This window comes from Ranitomeya imitator, chromosome 2, assembly GCF_032444005.1.
Source record: "Ranitomeya imitator isolate aRanImi1 chromosome 2, aRanImi1.pri, whole genome shotgun sequence".
Classification (NCBI taxonomy): domain Eukaryota; kingdom Metazoa; phylum Chordata; class Amphibia; order Anura; family Dendrobatidae; genus Ranitomeya; species Ranitomeya imitator.
This window is the reverse complement of record NC_091283.1, coordinates 177,857,829-177,875,605: the sequence shown is the minus strand read 5'-3', so window position 1 is coordinate 177,875,605 and position 17,777 is coordinate 177,857,829. Positions and strand designations below refer to the sequence as shown.

General features: G+C 42.8%; 1 protein-coding gene across 11 annotated transcripts in view; it reads left to right on the top strand.

The window, feature by feature from the left end:
* The window catches only part of NACC2 (NACC family member 2), a 219,486-nt gene that overhangs the window by 190,917 nt on the left and 10,792 nt on the right, over positions 1–17,777 (top strand). For 7 of the 11 annotated variants that reach the window (XM_069748121.1, XM_069748117.1, XM_069748119.1 and 4 more), the window contains 3 exons: positions 9,739–9,933; positions 15,652–15,757; positions 16,537–16,634. In XM_069748121.1, coding sequence (XP_069604222.1) covers positions 9,739–9,933; positions 15,652–15,757; positions 16,537–16,634 — 399 coding nt within the window. The remainder of the gene's footprint in view (positions 1–9,738; positions 9,934–15,651; positions 15,758–16,536; positions 16,635–17,777) is intronic. The other 4 variants (XM_069748125.1, XM_069748124.1, XM_069748126.1 and 1 more) reach the window with 1 other exon arrangement.

Genomic DNA, 17,777 nt, shown 5'->3' with positions numbered 1-17,777 from the left:
CCTAGAGCAGGGGTGTCAAACTGCATTCCTCGATGGCTGCAAACAGGTCATGTTTTCAGGATTTCCTTGTACTGCACAGGTGATAATTTAATCACCTACACAAATAATGAGTTGGTGATTAAATTATCACCTGTGCAGTACAAGGAAATCCTGAAAACATGACCTGTTTGCAGCCCTGGAGGAATGCAGTTTGACACCCCTGTCCTAGAGCATATTTTATGGTGGGCACAATCACATTTCTATTCCCGTGGGTGGAGAGCACAATCTCTTCCTTTCAATCAAAAAATAAAAAAATAAAGAGAAATCTTTGCTTATTGTGCCACTCTCATTGGTTGTCCTGGACCTGTGATCTCAGCAGCATAGGAAGCCTCAGTGGTGAGATCGGTGTGGACAGGATCACTGGTTTAACAGTAAATCCGAAAGGGGAGAAGGGTACTATGGGCAAAGGGATGGCAGTGGTTCAATTGGTGACTGTTTTTTGTGTTTTGGGGCTGTTTTAGGTATACGTTATAGACTGTTGTTAAAAAAAAAAAAAAAAAAAAAGAAGAAAAATCTAATATCCTTCCAAAGTTTGTGAGCAACCTGTGTGAGCTGATCATGCCCTTAAGGGCATTGTGGAGTCGGAAATGCCCATCAGAATGCAGCGATGACCGTTCTTGTAAAGCAACGTAAAAATGCTTTAAAGCATTTTTTTTTTTAATTTTTATTTTTTTTATGAATGCAAAGTGAACAAAAGAAAATATGCACTAAATCAATATTTCGTGACCGCCCTTTATTTTTATTAATTCTTCTCGGTACATTTGTCACTTACACCCAGATTTTGAAGGATCTGTGCACAAAGTTGTTCCAAACATCTTGGAGAACTGTCCCCAGATCTTTTGTGGATGTCACTTATGTAAACCCTTCTGTCTCTTCATGTGATCCCAGACAACCTGGGTGATGTGAGATCAGGGATCTGTGGGGGGCCAGATCATCACTTCCAGGACCCCTTGTTCTTAATGACCATGTCTGGATGTTGGGGGGTCGTTGTCCTTCTGCAGAATAAATTTGGAGCCAATCAGATGCCTCCCTGATGGTATTACATGGTTAAGAAGATCTGTGGTCAGTTCTCCAAGATGTTTGGAACAACTTTCCTGCCAAGTTCCTTCAAAAACTGTACAAGTGCCTAGAAGAACTCATGAAGGGAAAGGGCGGTCACCAAATACTGATCGGATTTAAATTTCTCTTTTTTTTTTTAATTCATTCGCTTTGCATTTTGTTAATTGATAAAAATAAAGTATTAATTACTTGTATTTTTTAATGCATTTTAATGCACTCTGCAGCATTCTTTCCACACCTGCCTAAAACTTTTGCACATTACTGTATATAAATGATATACGTGTGTATCTATTATATAAAACAATCTCTTGCAATGTATCCATGTAAAGGTATACAGGGAGAAAGAGTTAATTTAGCCACCGGCGTATCCTAACATAACCCCACGCGCTTTGTGGTCGTCTCTGGCTGACAACGGGTAAACTCCAGAGATGATGTTTAATTGCACATGCAGCCTGGCAGATGGTTTGACTTTTCCACAAGATCTGAAGTGCTGCTGAAATACGAGTATTTATAAACCATGAAAGTTGTGACAAGAAGTGAGGGCTAAAAAAGGACAGATAAGGCCGGGTACAAGACAGTCCCAAGAAGTTCTGCTCCCTTGGAATTTATAGGAATGAGAAAACCAGGGAGGAGCTGCCATTTAGGAGAACATCATGTAACCTGTTCTGTAATCCCTTATATGCCGCCGAGATTAACTCCTCTCATGCTGTCGCGTGCCGTCCGGACAACGTCTTCCGCCTAGAGTATAATACTGCTATGCCGCTACCATATATTACAATTACATAATACCGCCATACATTGCTGAATAATACTGGGCCCTTCTCCATTTCTCCTGGGCTTCTCTTCCCCTGCAGACAGGTCCTTTGGCCAGCAGTCTGTATATGTTGCCGCCACATCTTCTCCCACTTTAACACCATGTATACACTAGCAGAACTAATGGGATTCTGGGAAAAAAATACGACTAATTTCAAGTGAGTGTGATACCGTAGATAAATATGTGCAGGTACTGGTTCTGGTGTAATGAGCCTTCCTTGCAGTATGCAAATTAGCTCTCCTTGGGAAAAAATAAACCAGTCTCTCCATTACCTGTAGGTAGCTACCCTAACACATCACCAGCTACAAATACATAGACTGCACTGCACACTTCCATCAGTTTCCTGTAGTACAGAAGGAGAGAAGATGACAATGATGGACAAGTGTCTCACTTTCTTGCTGCGCATTCTGACTTTCTGTTTCTCTCACTTACCCACTCTCTCTCACTCTGGCTTTTTCTCACGCTCTCTGGCTTTTTCTCGCATTCTCTGGCTTTTTCTCACGCTCTCTGACTTTTTTTTCATGCTCTCTGTTTTTTTCTGACTTTCTCGCTCACTCTGTTTTCTTCCCTCTAGCTCTCTGGCTTTTTCTCGCCCTCTCTGGCTTTTTCTCGCTTTCTCTGACTTTTTCTCTCTCGCTCTAGCTTTTTTTCTCTTTCTTTCTCTCTCTTTCTCGCTCACTTTAGCTTTCTTTCTCTTTGTTGCTCTGGCTTGCTTGCTCTCTCTCGTTCTGGCTTTCTCTCTAACTCGCGCTCTCTGGCTTTTTCTCACTCGCTCTGGCTTTTTTGCTCTTTCTCTCTCTAGCTTTTTTCCTCTTTCTCTCTCTTTCTCGCTCACTTTGGCTTTCTTTCTCGCTCAGGCTTTCTTTCGCTCTTTCTTGCTTGTTCTGGCTTTCTCTCTAAATCAATCTCTCTTCCAATTAAGAGATGATAAATGTATGATTGCTGGGCTTACACCCCCAGCAATAACAAGGCCCGGGGCCCCAAAATCCCCTGTATGAAAGGAGCGGCAATGAGCATGTGCTACCATTGCTCCATTCATTTTCTATAAGAGATGGCGGTCGCACATACACACTACCCCTATATCTACACATGGGACCTTTGGTCTTCCTATTCTCTGCACCGATTGTCGTCTAAGCAGTCATACCTTTATTTGGTGGATACGTGCATTTTATAGGACAAGTCCTTTAAATACAATATACAAAGCTGGACTACAAGATTTTCTGGATACAAATATTGAGACAAAACACAAGTGCTGCCCGTACCATGGGCGACTCCACATCTTTCATTGGGGTTCCACCATCATTTATGGTCTGGTCTGTTGAGGATACAGTCTGCGTCCCGGAATATATTTCCTTTGTACTGTCTCACGTTTGACGGCCCTCTCCGATGCAATTGATGTTTGTTGATGTAGACCCTGGCACTTTGTACAACAGCGCATCTCATAGACTGTGATGCCACGGCCCGCTCAAACCTTACCATCACTCGTGCTTACTTTAGGATGGTTTATGTGTGTATAATATGTGCAAACATTGGCAGGGGTGCCTAGCCCATAAATACCCAGCCTCAAGGGCAGCTGCCTAGTATTAAAGTGGACCTAGTGCCAAAATGCTTACAAGCATATTGTGTGCAGAACATTTTCGGTAATCCCTTTCTTAAAGGGATTCTACATAGCTTTAATAGGACCCTTAGTGAGGGGTCCAGTCCTGGTCTGGTGAACATTGGTACAAGAGTTGGGTGCAGAGGTTGCAGTCACACTTGGACCCTGGGGTTTATGGGGCCCAAAAGGTTACTTTTAGCTAATTAAAATCCCATAATAGTTGAGGGCCACTTTGGAGATTTTACATTAAGGCCCACGAGCTTCAATTTATCAGACTAAATTGAGAGCCAATTTTTTACAGTTGGACCACAATGTAGCAGGTCAATGACCTGAGATGTCGCTGGGTTTTGAAATTTAGAGCTTGATATGAGGAATGCATTCCACACAATGAGTAGTAAAAAAAATGGCTTCATAAACAATCCCTTTAAATTTTTCAATTATTTGTTTCAATGAGGAAAGCGCAAATCCCAAACATGTCATGAGGAATCACCCGGGTACCTGATTTGTGTCTATTACGATTACTTCAGCCTACAAATAGTCGGAGTATATCTTGTAATAACTGTAATTGTACGCCTGTTTGAACCTCACCTTATAATTAATTTTGAAATATCCCTTTAAAGATTTAAAGGGGACCGTCTGTTCTTCAACTATATCAATAGTAAAAGAATAAAAACTGAAAATGTAGGCCCCTTAAAAAATAGTGAGGAAAGAATGGTTGTAGATGACGAGGAAAAAGCTAACATATTAAACACCTTCTTCTCCACGGTATTCACGGTGGAAAATGAAATGCTAGGTGAAATCCCAAGAAACAATGAAAACCCTATATTAAGGGTCACCAATCTAACCCAAGAAGAGGTGCGAAACCGGCTAAATAAGATTAAAATAGATAAATCTCCGGGTCCGGATGGCATACACCCACGAGTACTAAGAGAACTAAGTAATGTAATAGATAAACCATTATTTCTTATTTTTAGTGACTCTATAGCGACAGGGTCTGTTCCGCAGGACTGGCGCATAGCAAATGTGGTGCCAATATTCAAAAAGGGCTCTAAAAGTGAACCTGGAAATTATAGGCCAGTAAGTCTAACCTCTATTGTTGGTAAAATATTTGAAGGGTTTCTGAGGGATGTTATTCTGGATTATCTCAATGAGAATAACTGTTTAACTCCATATCAGCATGGGTTTATGAGAAATCGCTCCTGTCAAACCAATCTAATCAGTTTTTATGAAGAGGTAAGCTATAGACTGGACCACGGTGAGTCATTGGACGTGGTATATCTCGATTTTTCCAAAGCGTTTGATACCGTGCCGCACAAGAGGTTGGTACACAAAATGAGAATGCTTGGTCTGGGGGAAAATGTGTGTAAATGGGTTAGTAACTGGCTTAGTGATAGAAAGCAGAGGGTGGTTATAAATGGTATAGTCTCTAACTGGGTCGCTGTGACCAGTGGGGTACCGCAGGGGTCAGTATTGGGACCTGTTCTCTTCAACATATTCATTAATGATCTGGTAGAAGGTTTACACAGTAAAATATCGATATTTGCAGATGATACAAAACTATGTAAAGCAGTTAATACAAGAGAAGATAGTATTCTGCTACAGATGGATCTGGATAAGTTGGAAACTTGGGCTGAAAGGTGGCAGATGAGGTTTAACAATGATAAATGTAAGGTTATACACATGGGAAGAGGGAATCAATATCACCATTACACACTGAACGGGAAACCACTGGGTAAATCTGACAGGGAGAAGGACTTGGGGATCCTAGTTAATGATAAACTTACCTGGAGCAGCCAGTGCCAGGCAGCAGCTGCCAAGGCAAACAGGATCATGGGGTGCATTAAAAGAGGTCTGGATACACATGATGAGAGCATTATACTGCCTCTGTACAAATCCCTAGTTAGACCGCACATGGAGTACTGTGTCAAGTTTTGGGCACCGGTGCTCAGGAAGGATATAATGGAACTAGAGAGAGTACAAAGGAGGGCAACAAAATTAATAAAGGGGATGGGAGAACTACAATACCCAGATAGATTAGCGAAATTAGGATTATTTAGTCTAGAAAAAAGACGACTGAGGGGCGATCTAATAACCATGTATAAGTATATAAGGGGACAATACAAATATCTCGCTGAGGATCTGTTTATACCAAGGAAGGTGACGGGCACAAGGGGGCATTCTTTGCGTCTGGAGGAGAGAAGGTTTTTCCACCAACATAGAAGAGGATTCTTTACTGTTAGGGCAGTGAGAATCTGGAATTGCTTGCCTGAGGAGGTGGTGATGGCGAACTCAGTCGAGGGGTTCAAGAGAGGCCTGGATGTCTTCCTGGAGCAGAACAATATTGTATCATACAATTATTAGGTTCTGTAGAAGGACGTAGATCTGGGTATTTATTATGATGGAATATAGGCTGAACTGGATGGACAAATGTCTTTTTTCGGCCTTACTAACTATGTTACTATGTTACTATGTCGCTTGCCATAAATATGTAATTATTTTTACCTGGCGTAAATACCGCTGTTCTCCAGGATCCGGCGTTGCTTTTCTTTTGTTCCTGCGCCTCTCCATTCCTGAGATATGGCCTCTTCTTCCCAGTATGTAAACGTCATCTATGTATCCAATTGGGTGTGGTCCTGAACTTTTCTCTGTGGGCGTCTTATTGAGACCAACACCCAGTTGTCTATCAAGACTAGATTTATATACAGAGAAAAGAGGGGCCATATCTCGGGAACCGAGAGACGCAGGAACAAAAGAAAAACCATGCCGGATTCAGGAGAACCGTGGCATTTACACCAGCTAAAAATAATTACATATTTTTTAGAAGTGGCGGGTCACTTTAAAAAGAAAGTATTGCTCATTCTAAAGTACAGTGAGCACCACCTAGTGGTCATATTATTGTAAAACTGGAAATACATTACTAGTGAGGAGCTGCTTGATGGGATCTTTCTTCGTAAAATCTTGTTTTACCTTAGGGCCACTGAAGATTGAATTCACTTGGTAATGTGCATTCTGCTTGGTATATACTAAGGCTGAAGAGCTTACGCTCTATATCTTATGCAAAATTAACACTAAGAGTGGTTGAGGGATGCATGAATTGTGTCTTTTATGTAAGGTTTGCAGAAGAAAGTGTCATTGTTAGTGGCGGTGTTAGTATTCCACTCGTAGTGTGCACTGCCTGGCTACTGGCGTGTTCCTTTCATGGTCTTTATTGAGATGAATGATGCCCTCAGCATGTTCTCGGCACAGTGACCCCGGGGGGCTCTTTACACCCAGTTCTGCGCTATTGTTTGCCTTATTGCACATGTATAAATTCATGTGACCTGTAATAATTTCCCCATGGTTGCTGACCCGCTGATATAATTCTTATTTCGAGTCTGGTGGTTTCTCATGGACTTATTAGATTTCTGGGTTGGGAAGTAAGCAGAGCTTTTGGGCTATGACCTTTACGTATCTTGGTTCTTAGCTCGGACAATTAGGGTGTTTGCGATGGAGATGTGCCATGCTGTTGCTATGGGGCCTGTGGAGGAAAGAATTGGCGCCTTTCCCTCTAAATACCACCAAATTCACACAGCACCCTAGAGTAAAACCTAATGAGTGGGATGAGGGACTAAAGGAACTTGGATACATCACCTCATCATTAACGAAAACTCATAGATGTCGTCTACCACCCCCACTGTGTAATAACACCAGGCTGAACAGCCATAACCTATCCACTCACACATATACATAGACAAGCTTGGAATAAAATCCATACCCAGTGTAGAAAAATGAAACTGTCATAACTTTGATTCCATCATTTTTTGAAAGGTTTTTGTTTTCGGCAAATGTAGACCTCCATTACAACAGGAAAAGATGAGGGTGTTGATCTTGTGGGAGGCAGTGACTTGCCCACTTATGTCCTGTAGTTGTTACTCGCCACAGTAATTGCACCATATGAGTTACCAAGTCACTGCCTCCCACAAGATCAACATACTGATTTCCTGCTGCTGGAATGAAGGTCTAATAGGAACGAGAACAAAACGCTATTAAAAAATGATAGTCCATGTTAGGCGATGTCATTCTTTTTCACTGGGCATGGGGTGGCCTGTCTGGTCATATATGTTAGTAGAGGACATTCGGATGAAAGAGTGTGCAGCACGTTCCTCAGATTAATGCAACCCAAGTGTGCCATGGCTCTAGGAGTCTTGTCCTGTAATCGCAAAACAAGAGAACTGGAGCCATGGCACACTACTTGGCTTGCATTAATCTAAAGATAGTGCCTAACACAATCTTATCCGGATCTCATCCATTCACATATATGGCTAGTCAGGCTTAGTGAAGAAGAATGAGATCGCCTAACATGGACTATCATTTTCTGATAGTTTTTTGTTCTCATTCCTTTTAGACCTTCATTCCAACAGCGGGAGGTAGTGGCTTGGTGACTTATGTGGTGACTTGCCCGCTCATGTGGTGTGATTACAGTGAAGAGTAACTGTTACAATACCAGACTGAAAGAGCCACGGCATATTTAGGTTGTGTTAATCTAATGATAGTGCCACACACTATCTGAACCGGATCTCATCCACTCACATATATGGCCAGTCGGGCTTCTACATGATCTCATACCATGCCCAGTGAAGAAGAATGAGATTGCCATGACATGGACCATCATTTTCTGATTAGCTTTTTGTTCTCCTTCCTTTTAGACCTTCATTCCAACTGCAGGGAGATGATTGTGTTGCTCTTGTGGGAGGCAGTGACTTGTTAACTCATTTCGTGTGATTAGTGTTGGCAGAGCAGCAATATGTTTTGCTTCTCGGTAAGATGAATGGAGGGTGGACATTATAGATAACTAGTTAAAGAAGCAAGATTCCAGCACAAAGTCTTTTTTTATTATTAGTATTTATTTATGTAGCACCATTAATTCCATGGTGCTGTACATGTGAAAAGGGGTTACATACAGGGTTATAGATATCGTTAATAGTAAACAAATTTACAGTGACGGATGGTACAGAGGGCAGAGGACCCTGTCCTTGCGGACTTCCATTCTTTGGGATAATGTGGAAGAGACAGGAGGTCGGTGTGCTGCAGCACTGGTGGTGGTAAGGCAGCAACTCTGGTGGTTGGTGAGGCAGCAGCTCGGATGGTTGGTGGGGCGCCAGCTGTGGCGGGGCGGCAGCTCGGGTGGTTAGTGAGGCAGCAGCTTGGGTGGTTGGTGAGGCGGCAGAATGGTTATTGCAGGCTGTAGGCTTTCTTGAAGAGATGGGTTTTCAGGTTCCGTCTGAAGGAGCCGAGGGTGGTGGATAATCAGAATTCCAGGGGATGGGGGATATTCGGGAGAAGTCTGGGAGGCGGTTGGGTGAGGAATGAATAAGTGTGGAGGAGCGTAGGAGGTCTTGGGAGGATCGAAGATTACGTGAGGGAAGATATTGGGAGATTAGTTCAGAGATATAGGGAGGGGACAGGTTGTGGATGGCTTTGTAGATCAGTGTTAGTAGTTTGAACTGGACTCGTTGGGGAATTGGGAGCCAGTGGAGGGATTTGCAGAGGGGAGAAGCAGGGGAGTAGCGAGGAGAGAGGTGGATTAGCCGAGCAGCAGAGTTGAGGACAGACTGGAGTGGTGCAAGGGAGTTAGCGGGGAGGCCACAGAGGAGGGTGTTGCAGTAATCGAGGCAGGAGATGATGAGGGCATGCACAAGAGTTTTAGCAGATTGTGGGCTGGGGAAGGGACAGATTCTGGCATTAATTTTGAGTTGGAGGCGACAGGAGATGGCAAGAGTTTGGATGTGCGGTTTGAAGGACAGGGCAGAATCGAGAGTTTTTGAACATTAATGTATTCCATTGATCGGTTGGCACAATATGTAGGCAGTGTTCACTTTGATTTGGACTGTTTAAGGATAGTTTGGACTAAGAGTGGTCACTGCCTTCCCTGCTATTAAAGGATAAGACTTGGTGCCACACATACTTCCAAAAGCATGGGGCCACAGAGCCACATTTTAAAAAAACATGTTGGTCTCAGTCACATGATCAACACTCATCATTGTCAGGCATACCCGGCTAGGGATTGTTGTAGATGGCTAGCTGTAATGCCCGTGGCCTGTTGGTCATTGTCCTAATTCCCAAATGGTCAATCTGACCCTGGCTAAATATGATGGCACTGAATAATTAATAGTAATTATTGTCGTGATAAATGAAAACTTCTGATGAATCTGAACATTGCAGCCTATGACTTTGATATTTTCCTTATCAGCAATTCTTCTTTTCCAATCAGTGGGACAGGAGAAAGCGGATCAGATCCAAACCTCGATGGAGAATCGTTCCTGCGTCCTAATCCGCCGAGACTTGGTGGCACTTCCTGCCAGCTTAATAAGTCAGATTGGATACCGTTGCCACCCTAAGCTCTACTCGGAGGGAGACCCCGGAGAAAAGTTGGAACTAGTTGCAGGTAACACGCCTCTGCTACTCGCGTAATCCTCAATGAATGGAGACTGACTCATCTCAATATTGATCTGAACGGGAATGACCATCCTCACTGCCACCTGTGTGTGTTTTTGGGCTTTTCTTCTGTAGTAGAGTAAGTTGAAAAAAAAAAAGATTTTATTTCCAGACTAAACCTGGACAGAGTGGAGAGGGGTCGAAGGGGTTTGGATGGGTCTCCAGTTTGGGCAGGAGGGTAGGCAACTGAACATTGGTTAAAAGGGTGAGAACTATATGATAGGGGGGTCTGTGGTCTGCCTATCTTTCCACCAAGAAGACCCCACATACGATGCCGCCTGAAGCTGGTAGTAACATTTTTTCATTGATGGCTTTTGATTCTTACCTAATAGCTTCTCAATTTGGGGACATCACTGTGATGACATCATGACTTACAAATAAACCCATATTTTACCACGTTCTTCGGGGAATTAAGTCGACTTCTAAAATTATTTTGAAGTTTAATTAGCTAATTTGGCCATAGATATAGAGGGTTATACCTAGCCTTTAAAGTATTTACCTGTAGGCATCATCAGAATGCTCCTTGGGCATCGAGCATGTATGGCCCCCGATTGATTCTGATGGGACCACAAAGAACCTTGTTCTCACACTAGTAAGTTATCACATATACAGCAGATCTGCAGCCTGATATCACAATACATACTGAATGCAATATTAAATAGATCTTAGACTTGAAAAGGTAGGAGTACTTACTTTGAAAATCCATGATATAATGACCCTATAATCCTTTTTTCCATCTTAATGTTCAAATAAATTACTTGTGAGTTCTGATGTAGCTGGACTCATAAAATGGTCAACTCAATGTCAGAACTGCAACAGCCATGCTGTCCTGGATTTTCAAAGTAAGTTCAACATCCTCATCAAGTCTGTTCACGTTGTGTATGCAGTTGGTAGGGTGAAATCTGATGACAGATGCTCATTAATGATAACCCACCTAATAAATAAGGCTGGTTTCCCATGTCTGACACATTTGATATCCAGACTGAACCGCGAGTCTTCTGACTTCAGCTCGACAACCTCATATATGGCAATGAGGCTGTTGAGTTCCAGTCAAGAGACCTGTGACTGGCCTGGATGTTACGGTGTGTTCTCGTTTGCAGCCAGCCTTTGAGAGTTAGTATCAGAAGGATCAGTTCTGAAGGATGGACTCTCATTCCTTCGGAAAGATCCACTCTAAATTACGGATCCCTCAAACTATTGGTTGAGATCCTATATGTGGAGCATCGGAGACAAAAATATACTCATGCCAGTTGGACTAAATTCTCTCTTTGAAGATCATGTACAATCACTCCATTATCTTATAGTAGATCCATTTTGACAGGCCACCTTCCCTTATTGGAATTTTTGATGGGTAAGGCCATGTTTTGATATTTAATAGTCATTCCAGACCTTGTACAAAACAACGAAGAAGAGTGGGGTTCCCACTGACCTTGAAAAAATGCTGATCTGTGACCACCCAGAATTCATTTATAGATAGCAACTAACAAAACGTTTGGGGGCTTACTGTCCATGGCATGGGTTTCTAGTCCAACTTTGGTAAATTGTGGAAGTCCATTGAGTGGCCACACGTTTCAGCACCAAGTTGGTCTCTTCAGACAGACAAAAGATATTTTAGCTAGCAATTACCCTTCCACTAGAGTGCACATCCGTCTTCGATGGATGGAGGATGTCGGCATGGTTGGACAAAGAAAACCAGAACCTAGAGCAGATGCCTCAGGCGACCTGACAATCCCTCGTAGAGTCAGCAACATGAATATACATAGGATTTGAAGTGTATTGTGTCTGTGCCAGATGCCATCTACTCCGGGTACATCTTGTACCAGGTATCTGCCAGTAGAGAGGACTCGTTCCTAACACCGACCCTGGGTGGTCTTGGCAGAGGCCTCTGCATGAAGACATTATCCGGGGACGCTCCGCATCTAGACTTCAGGTTTATCCTTTGTAAGTGGCCTCTCCTAAACCGTCACATCCACTAAACAAGCCTGCCATCCAAAGTGCTGTGTACATTTCCAACAAAATCAATTTCCCCGCACAGCACAATGGCGCGGGCACTGTAAATGGTTGTTAGCATACAGAATACCAACACTCGTTATGCCGCTAGAATATTCATTTTGTTGCAGTTTACATTTTATGTGCCGCTATTAAATGTGACACGGGTTATTTTCACAGTGAGGCACAACTGTAAATCGTGTCTCGGCACACCTGTGGATGGCGACAATTTGCATTTTTCAATCTGCGGAAGGCAGATTAATATCTCCGGCTCATAATACATGTAGCGCCTGTTTTATTTCCTCTCCCCTGCATTAATATCACCATTGGCAGGTGTTAGGGGCCTTATACCCCCCCTCCTCCTTCCTTTCCTCGGAGATGCCAACTTTTTTTTTTTTTTTTTTTTGCTTTCCGAACCTGTCGCATTAATCTCTAAAGGGCCTTTCTGGGATGCCTTTATTTCCTTAAAGGGGTGGTGCAGAATGAAGAAACAAGTCCTTTTTCTCCAAAGTCCAGGATTTGTCTCTACTGATGCAGCGCTGCTCCATTAAAAGGAAGGAACGGAAATGCAATACCGCGTACAAACTTTAACAGTTGTGGCGCTATTGGACCCCATTCATTTGTTGTTCCTTGCTGGAGAGAAGATAATGATTTTTAGTTGAATGAATGGCAGGTGGTCCAAGAAACAATCCCAGCCCTCTCTGCATACTCTTTGGCTTTCCTGAGGGTTATCTGCAGTCCTATGTAAAGCCACAAAGGGGTGCAAGTGTTATAATATGCCAAAAGGATAAAACGGTATGGACTGTTTTAGGCAACCACTGATCTGGCACCAATGCCTCACAAACATCGGTGGCACACCGTTTGCACTACATTGGTTTGGGATTGAAGAGGTGAGTACTCTTGTTGGGGTATCTAGTTTACAGCAGCCATAATTACAAGCCATGGAGTGCTCTTTTAATCAGTCACCCCAGGTTTCACAGAAATCCACAGGATATGCTTTCTGCTCCCATTTTTGTATATTTAATGTATATATTTGAGTCAAGCAAAAATATTTAGGACTTTAGTGGCCACCAGACCAGGACCCTGCAAATCTCCCACCTAACTGCTGGCATCCCCGCTGCCTCTTCTGATTAGTAGGTCAGGTGTGACCTCATACGTGTGTCACGTGTAACGATGACATCAGGATGGATCAGGAATTGTACTAATTGGAAGAGGCGCTAGGGATGACGGCAGGTATAAGGAGGTTTGCAGGGCTCTGGTCCAAAGGCCACGGACTACTGTCCTGGCCACTGAATCAGGGTCCTGCAAATGTTTTTGCTCAACTCTTACACTGTACACATACACACACTATACACATACATATGTATGTGTAGAGTATGTATGTGGGGTGTACAGTGTGTGTGTATGTATGTGTAGAGTATGTATGTGGTGTGTACAGTGTGTGTATGTGTACACTGTGTGGTGTGTATGTATGTGTACAGTATGTATGTGGTGTGTGTATGTGTACACTGTGTGGTGTGTGTATAGTGTGTGTATGTGTACAGTATGTGATGTGTATAGTGTGTGTGTGTATGTAAGTATAGAGTATGTATGTGGTGTGTGTATGTGTACAGTATGTATGTGGTGTGTATAGTGTGTGGGGTGTATGTGTACAGTATGTATGTGGTGTGTGTACAGTATGTATGTGGTATGAATAGTGTGTGTACAGTATGTATGTGGTGTGTGTATGTATGTGTACAGTGTGTGTATGTGTGTATAGTGTGTATAATGTGAATGTGTGTACATGTATACACTGTATGATTGTATGTATGTGTGGTATATGTGTGTTTTTATATGTGTACAGTGTGTGTTTGTGCATAGTGTGTACAATGTGTATGTTTGTAAATGTGTACATTGTATGACTGTGTGTATACAGAGTAGTATAGTGTGTATGTGTTCAGTGTATGTATATGTGTTTTTATTTGTACAGTATGTTTACAGTGTATGTATACAGTGTATTTAGTCATATAGTGTGTCTGTTTTTATGTGTACAGTGTGTGTGTATGTATGTAAGTGTAAAACTATATAGATATGTATTCTTTGTAATATTTTGCATGGGTCTGATTCTAGGACGTAGTGAGTTGTGTAGGGTCCCGGCCGGCACGGTAGAGACGTAAACCCACTGCCCGTTATTTACATGGGATGCCGGGCTCCTTGGCTCGGCGTTGTACAATCAGTCCATTTTGGTCAGGTCTACAGTGTATAAGATGACTCTACGCAGGCCTCAAGTTCCACATGTAATTGTTTTGTCCGTGCCACCTTCCCATGCTCAGGAATGCCGTTGAGGCATCGGTGGTGCCCGCCTATAGCGCAGGGTGAAGCTGCCTGTGTCGGCGGTGGCGGCGGCGGCCCCCTCTCGATCTGGCAGTGTGCATATTGACTTGACTAGAGGGGCTGGAGTTCCGCTCCTCTGCAGTCAGCAGTATATAATTAGAATCAATACCCGCAGATCTCCGAGCTGCCGGTCTGCGTGTGGGAGTTCATTCAAGGTAAAGAAGACTAGAGCCGAGGATGGGGGGAGGCGGAGAGCGCTCGCCGGAGCTCCTCGCTGGCTTTCTGATTCCATCGATTTATCGGGGGGCTGTGATTTATAAAAAGGTTTAGCGTCGGCCTCTTCATCGCGGAGAAGCATCCTTTTTTTTTTCCTACATTTTTTTTTCTTACTCCTTAATGGAGTGAGAAATTATCATTTTCATCCTTAGTTTCACATGACGATGGGGTTAACCAGTTCAGTTCCAGATAGAGATGTCCTGAGCGACGTGTAATGGATGGGTGTCTATGGAGGCGAGATCTGAGGCAGAAGAGCCTTAGGGATGATCCACCTGGATTCGATTTTTTTATTTTTTTTTATTTTGCGTGATTGCTGCAATACCGGACATAACCACAAACAGAAGTGGCGCTGTTTATATAACAAAAAATTGTTTTCTAAACCAGACAACCCCTTTTATTAATCTTGACTGCCTGTTATTGAGGATCAGGACACAATACATTACCATTCTTTTATCTTGTAGCCCATCACCAGATCTGTTCATCCTGAGCTTCATATTTATTTGCAAAACATTTACCATGTTATAAGGGTCGCAAATTGCTGCTGATCAATGGGGGGCCAGGTCCTAAGACCCCCAAATACCACTCGGAAGCATGCATCTCCTGAAAGAATTGCATGCACAGACGCAGACTTAGTTAACCCCATCCGTGCTTGCAGACGGATCATGCAGGAGCAGTGTTTTGATAAATCGATGGTGGCCCCAGGAACGTGACCCCGACAGATCAGCAGCATTGTAACATATTTAAACCTTTTGACAAATGATGGCTCCCCTTTAAATCATTTGTCCTCCCGAAACAGCGCCACCCCTGTCTTTAGGTTGTATGTGGTATTACAGCTCAGCCTCCTTCATATTAATGGCTCGGAGCTGCTGTCCATGGACTGTTATTCTAACCCTGGGCCAGAATTACAGGACTATCCCCTAATTACTGTATACTTGCACAGCTATCCTGACAACCCTCATAAGACACCCTGCACTACGTTGTTGCCATTTATATTGATGATAATGTGAAGAAACCTGACAAGAGGACGACTCGTAGTTTTTCCTTTTATTTTCAGGGGTAATAATCTTTAACGAATCATATGTTCCCATAGGGTCTGGAGTTTATATCACCCGCGGACAACTCATGAACTGTCACCTTTGCGCGGGCGTGAAACATAAGGTCCTATTAAGAAGACTCCTCGCAACATTTTTTGACCGGTAGGTTCTCGAAAACTGGATTCTTCCACACTTGCTTCAATTATAACATCATAAATACTTTCTTCCCAAAACAGTGCCACCCTTGCCCATAGGTTGTGTGTGGTATTGCAGCTCAACCCTATTCATTTCTTTAGCACTATGCTGCACTACCACTCATAACCTGTAGTGTGGGGTGGCACTGTTTCTGTAAGAAAGCAGCCATATTTTTTTTAATTCCTTACAAATCATCATTACTTTGTTTTGCTTTCCATGACCGTTTGCTCACTGGAAACCATCAAAACATTACTTTTAGCGGATCTCTAAGTCTTAGTGCCTTTATTGGGCTGTAAGCTAGATTGATCTACATGTGAATTAGGCAACGTTCACATTTGCGGTGCGTCGGGCGCAACCGCGGCAACGCATGCGTCATGCGCTCTTATGGACATGCGTTGTCTTGCGTTTTGTGACGCATGCGTCTTTTTTGGTGCAAGCGTCAGGGCGCAGAGGATGCAGCAAGTTGCATTTTTTTACGTCCAAAATCGGCCAAAAATGGACGCATGCGTCACAAAACAGTGCGTTTTTGCATGCGTTGTGCATTGCGTCGCCGACGCAACACACAACAACGCAAATGTGAACGTAGCCTTAGATGGGCATGTCTTTGCAAATCTCTGGCAGGTATGCTAATAAGCCAGTCACATTTTGGAAGTCCTGCTTGTTGATGGTTTCCTTTTTGTTAATAATAAAGATACTGCCTGTCCCCCAATCTCGTTTTTTAATGTGCTGTCATTTGCTCATTTCAGGAACACCCTGGCTAATAGCTGTGGGACAGGAATACGCTCCTCGACCAGCGACCCAAGCAGAAAACCTCTGGACAGCAGGGTTCTGAATGCTGTTAAGTGTAAGAATCATTGTTATGTTGTGTGTAGAGGTGGAAAATGAGAGCACAAGTGATAAACCAGCAGACTTGCCATATTACACAGATTTCTTATGGTGGCCAGTTAAAATTTCATTAGTTCCCATAATTTTTTTTTTTTATTATGAAGGTTGATGGCAGCAGGTGAAGAGTGTGTTGATTTTGTGGGAGAAAGTGACCTGCCACTTCTGTGATTACAAGCAAGGACAGAACTAGTTTTATGTAGTGAGGAAAGATCAAAAGTGTAGGAAATTGTCACATTATAACAATGCTGACAACAGCAGATGATGTGTGAACGGACTTTGTCAGCACAGTGACCTAATCATAACCTGGCGTTTGATTGAATGAACCACACAACACAGATTTCTAGATTTGTGAAGAAGGATGTCAGCAGGGTAAGAGTGTTTATCTTGTGGGAGAAAGTGACCCATCACTCCTGTGATTACTCCTGTCCTTGCTAATAATCACAGGAGTCACAGTTCATTTTCACCCACAAGATAAACACACTCTTATTCTGCTGCCATCCTTTGTCACAATAATTACAAAAACAATGATGGGTACTAATGACATTTTAATTGGCCATCATTAGAATTCTGTGTCATGTGGTTCATTTAATCAATGCTAATTAACATTAGGTCACTGCCGCTGATCAAGTCAACTCCCAAATCTGCTGTTGTAATCTTACCTTTTACTGGATTTTGTGTATTTCTCTTCTTCATGAAACTATTAGCAGTGGCAGGACTAGTTTCATGAATTAAGGAAAGACAAGAATCCCGTAAATGGTCAGATTACAACAATGATAACAGCAGATGTGTGAGCTGACTTTGTCAGTGACAGTGACCTAATGTTACCTAGCATTGATTTGAATGAACCACATGACACAGATTTTTAATGGCTGCTAATTAAAATTTAATTAGTTACTATCATTTTTTATGATTGTTGTGAAGAATTATGACTTCGGTTTAAGAGTGTGTTTACCTTTTGTGAGAAAGGGTCCCGTGTCTCCTGTGATTACTAGCAAGGACAGAACTAGTTTCATGCAGTGGGGAAAGACAGAAATTCCAGTAAATGGTTAGATTGCAGGAATGATGTCTACAACAGAAGATGGTTGAGCTGAATGTGGCAGCG